This window comes from Vespa velutina, chromosome 10 (genome assembly GCF_912470025.1).
Source record: "Vespa velutina chromosome 10, iVesVel2.1, whole genome shotgun sequence".
Lineage (NCBI taxonomy): Eukaryota > Metazoa > Arthropoda > Insecta > Hymenoptera > Vespidae > Vespa > Vespa velutina.
Window position 1 is genome coordinate 6,675,015 of NC_062197.1, and position 5,000 is coordinate 6,680,014.

Sequence of the window (5,000 nt, forward strand, 5' to 3'; positions counted from 1 at the left end):
AAAAAATAAAAAAACGAATATTTTCATTTTCATATTCATATCTCAAAAAAAAAAAAAAAGGATTAAATTTTCGATCGGCACACGTTTTTAACGCGAAACACGCGTGTTATTGTTGTTGTTGTTGTTGTAGTTATTGTTATTGTTGTTCTTGTCTTTCTTTCGATCGCGCAAAGAAACACAACGGCAGAAGGGAGTTTAGATTTTAAGGTTGTCGAAGTCACCTAAGGTGCTGCTGATCCTGTTGAATACAGGCAACCTTGACTCAGCGTTAGGCGATAATGGTGAGGGTGTTCTTGGTGTGGTAATCTCGTCGGAACCGAGTGGACTGCAAACGTTCGTACGTGGACTTGGTGTTTGTCGTGTTGCGAGAATCCCAAAATCTTGACCGAAGCTGAAAGGTGTTGTCGGTAGATTGTTGGTTACGTTAGGTTGCTGCGTCGAATCGTCACTGAAGAAACTTGCCATTGAATTTGTGGGAGATTGGCTGAGACTCGATGACGGCGAGACGGAGTCTGCCGTGCTACCGAGGGAAAATGTCGGACTAAGGTTGAGTGGTTTTGGCCTGGTAGCTCCAACGATAGAACTCCCACCGGCAGCACCGTTTGCACCACCCGCTGTTTGACGATGGTGATGATGATGATGGTGATGCTGATGTTGATGATGCTGATGTTGATGGTGATGTTGTTGATGGTGATGATGACTTGAGGCAAGGCTAAGAGAATTTGTTCGGAGCAAAGGCGGCGGAGTAAAAGCAGCATTGGCCGTGCTCGCGGCCAAACTAAGAGAATTCGTTCTCATTAGATTTGGTGGTGAATTGGCAGCTGCTGCTGCTGCAGCTACGGCAGCTACTTGGGAAGAGCTTGCGGCAGCTATCTGTTCCAACAGACCAACGCTAAGATTGGCAGAATTTGCGGCGGCTGCGGCGGCGGTTGCGTTATTAGGTGCATTCGTAGCAGCACCGGCTGCTGCGGCTGCTGCTGCGGCTGCTGCCGCGACTGCTGCGGTACTGGTGTTACACCCGTTGCTATTACCACCCGTGACACCGGCGGTATTACCACCGGCCGCGGCCGCTGCTGCGGCTGCCGCGGCTGCCGCAGCGGCACCCAACAACGGATTCAAACCCATGATGTTGGGCTGCGATGAGCCTAGCTGTGCGCTCACCTTCTGATTGTGTATACGAGCCTCCTCGAAGTTGTGAATAAAGTGGCAACGTGGTCCGTACGGGCAGAAACCAATCGTGTGGAAAGTACGACACAATTCTGTCTTATATTTCGGATGACGAGCCAAGTTTCGTAGCTCGCTATATCCATGAGCGAACTGACACTTGTCCCCATATTTACAGGCTCCGCTTTCCTCAAACGGTCGACAAAGTTCCGTCTTGTAACGAGACGTTGGCTCGCTCGCGCTCCTGTCGAGTTTACGATGTTGCTCGATCAATGTCGTTACCAACGAAGTATAACTTCGACGTAAAGGCGCGTGACCTCCGTTCGCGCCATTGTTGTTGTTTGCCGATGATACCGACGTTGCATTGTTTGTACCCGTGTCCTTGCTCTTCGCGGAGCTCGTGTTCTGTAACAAAAAAAAAAAAAAAAATTATAAACATCGAAAAATATCGGTTAATGTCTGTGTCTCTTCCTATTTCTCCTTCTCTTTCAATAAAATGCAAGTCAGCGTCCAATTACGGCCGTTCATAACTATTACGTTATTTGTTTGGAAGATAAAAGAAAGCAAAAAATAATAATAATAACAAAAGAAAAAAATCTATTAAACTTTACCAACGATTACAACATCAATTACGTAATTTATGTGACCCGATAGTCGTCATATTTAAAAATAAAATATCACATTTTTTTGATTCTATGGTATTTAAAAGACGGAAATCGCTAAACCATCAGCAGCTCTATCTTAAAGAAAATTGCTTCGTTCAAGGTCCTTCTCCTATCTAACTGTCTATCGGAAGCATCAATCTTTTCTAAATAACGGTGCTGCTTAGTCGTATCCATTGATAGTAGAAGAACGTGTGCTTAGTAACTTCCTGAAGATTGTTCTCCTTAATTACATTCCTACTATTCGAAAAAAGAGATGAGTAGAACTTGGGATCGTTAATTCTCGTTTCATTTAAAGATAAACAGATATGGTCCGGATCAGACTTAATCAGGATTAAAATAACGTAAAATGGGGTTGAGATTAGAATGGTTCAATATAGCTACCAAATATAAACATTAACTATAAAAGCTATCAAAAGAAAAAGATGTCCTTTCTCTATTCCTTTCTCCATTCATTAAGGATAAAAATGTTTTAAAACGTTTTAAATCGAATTCCAACGTATATCTTTGGTAAGATACTTTTACAATTATTACATTTCTTATTAGAGATTACTATAATTATCCAACATTGAAACGTTCGCTAATATATTAAATGTGACTATAGTCATGCGGAAAAAATTTTGCTCGAATTAAGAATTTTATATGAATACAGCATATTTCGATATCTTCATTTACTCTGTAATTTTAATTAATTAATTTCTTCTTATAAATTTAATAAGAAATCTATTATTTTACATGATAAGGTCGAAATGTCAGACCTTGTGGTAATTAGGTTTATTCAATTTGTTCCGTACGATGTTAGTCAAACTCCGCCATATTAACAAAAGATAAACTTCAAACTCTTCGTCCATAGGATAAGAATTATCAGTATTGCAATAATTGATTGAAAATATGTCAATCAGTTGTGTGAATAAAAAATATTCTATATTAAAATTAGAAATTATGAAACTGTTAAAAGTAGTTGTAGAAAGGAAGTTGTAACATTGATTCCGATTTTTCAAACAATTATGAAAAACCGAAATAATGTTATAATTGTTATAGATATATCTTGATTCTGTATCAACTACCATTTAATTTTACTTGATATATAATATGTAATTTTCTTATATAGGTTCTTATTATCGTTCTTATTGATACCTCATATTGACGACTTTACGAAACTGATTAACGTAATATGCAATTTTGTTATGAAATCGATATGAACGAAAAGTGCGTACTCGTGCACTATTTAGTCATTTATGCCAACGTCACCATTTTTTTATGTCGGATAAATGTAACAAAAATTTATCGATTTCGAAGAGATTTCAATTGAAAAGAGATTGATATTTGAAATCATTTGAAATCATTTGAAATCATTTTTCTTCCCTTTTTTTTTTTTTAGAAATTAAAAAAAATCCAAAGTAACCAGCAAAAGGGTTTTAGGATTTTAAAAGAAATACGTAATTGTTCAAAAATATGTATTGAACTTTCTTCAAAATAAAAGAAATACAGAGAATCGATAAAATATCGATTTTAAAGAACTGAAATTGAAATTTTAACAGCTAATAATAACACTTTTTCAGTAAGAACCAAAATTTTTAAATATCTATATATGTTTAGAATACCGATATTTTGTTAAGTAATCTTAAAACTGATATTTTATGAAATCGATAAATATCAAAAACGATATATTATTGAAAATCGATAAAAATATCGAAATTTATTTCGATAATTAATCAGAGATTCGATCGATTAAGACTAAGACATATTTCTCTTTCCAAATAATTTAAAACCAATAAAAATATAGTTAACAACGATCAATTTATTAATCCTAAATATTAATATATCGTTATCTAAGGATATAATAAAATTATCTTAATGGCTTAAAAGCACATATTTAAAAGATGAAAATAATCTTTCTATATATTACGTTGTTGAGATTAGAGAATACAATTCTCGAACATTTTTTTATCGTTTTAATCCAAAATTTTTTAAATATTCTCTTTTGATCCGTCCTCGTGGTAAAAAGTGAAGAATCATCCACCATAGTAACAGTGGTAAGGGGGAAGATTCATGGTAAACCAATGTTTTATGACGATACGTGATGAATTAGAAAAAAATCAAGATATTTTAAAAAAAAAAAAAAAAAAAAAAAAAAAAAATAAGAAATTTATTTAGGAAGATTCCATGAATATAATTTAATGAATTTTCAAATAAAAAAAAAAAAAACCCCCGTAATAAAACAACTATCAAAAATAATTATCGGTAAGCATGGGTTTTTTTCCCCCTTATACCGGTCATTTTTGGTTTTTACGGTACAAAGGTGCAACAGAGAAATACCGATGCAATACCAATTAGAATCCGGAATTTTAAGTGTTTTAATCTTTTAAAACACTTAAAACTGAGCAAGGATAAAATAAAGCCTGTTAAAAGGTACGAAGCAACGGAGAAATTCATTAAAATCAAACCAGATTTAGAATAATAATTCCTGAAATTCGAAAAGCATTAATCTGAACAAAAGTGACGATTTCTCTTATAGATATCAGACAAACCCTATATTTTATCGACCATTTCTTTTTTTTTTTTTTTTTTTTTTTTTTTTTTTCTTTTTGACCATTACCATTTGTCAGATATTTTCTTAAGCTTAGATTAGATTAGAAAGCGATGGTTAAAAAAAAAATTGTCGAACATTTCGACTTATGTTTGCTCTTAAAAAGTTTAGATAAGTTATGAATCAGTATCGCGATTTGCTTACGTCGTCGTCGTCGTCGTCGTCACTTTATCAATGATTAAAAAATATGTTATAATCATTTGAAATTCAAAGGTTTTTTTTCTTATGAAGTAGAAGGGGTATAATCATAGATAAAGAAAAACGAACGTTCAATTTATCTAGTAATCCACAAAATGCTTTGAGGTTATTGACAACAACAACGATTGTACGAGTTTTGTTATGAAAAAAAAAAAATTTAACGATCGAGAGATAAAAGTATTATTGTCGTTGAAGGAAAATTCCACTTTGTTGAACAGAGCGTAAACCGTCGATGTCGTGTCTTCGAGAAACTACGAAAATAAAGATCTCTTGCTCATCTCTCTCTCTCTCTCTCTCTCTCTCTCTCTCTCTCTCTCTCTCTCTCTCTCTCTCTCACTCTCTCTCTCTCTCTCTCTCACTCTCTCTCTCACTCTCTCTCTCTCTCT

General features: G+C 34.7%; 1 protein-coding gene across 1 annotated transcript in view; it reads right to left on the minus strand.

Moving 5' to 3' along the window:
- The window catches only part of LOC124952007 (midnolin homolog), a 33,466-nt gene that overhangs the window by 239 nt on the left and 28,227 nt on the right, over window positions 1–5,000 (minus strand). The window contains exon 2 of the mRNA XM_047501247.1: window positions 1–1,569. This exon is cut by the window's left edge and continues 239 nt beyond it. Within this exon, the coding sequence (XP_047357203.1) occupies window positions 196–1,569 (1,374 nt within the window). The 3' untranslated portion in view covers window positions 1–195. The remainder of the gene's footprint in view (window positions 1,570–5,000) is intronic.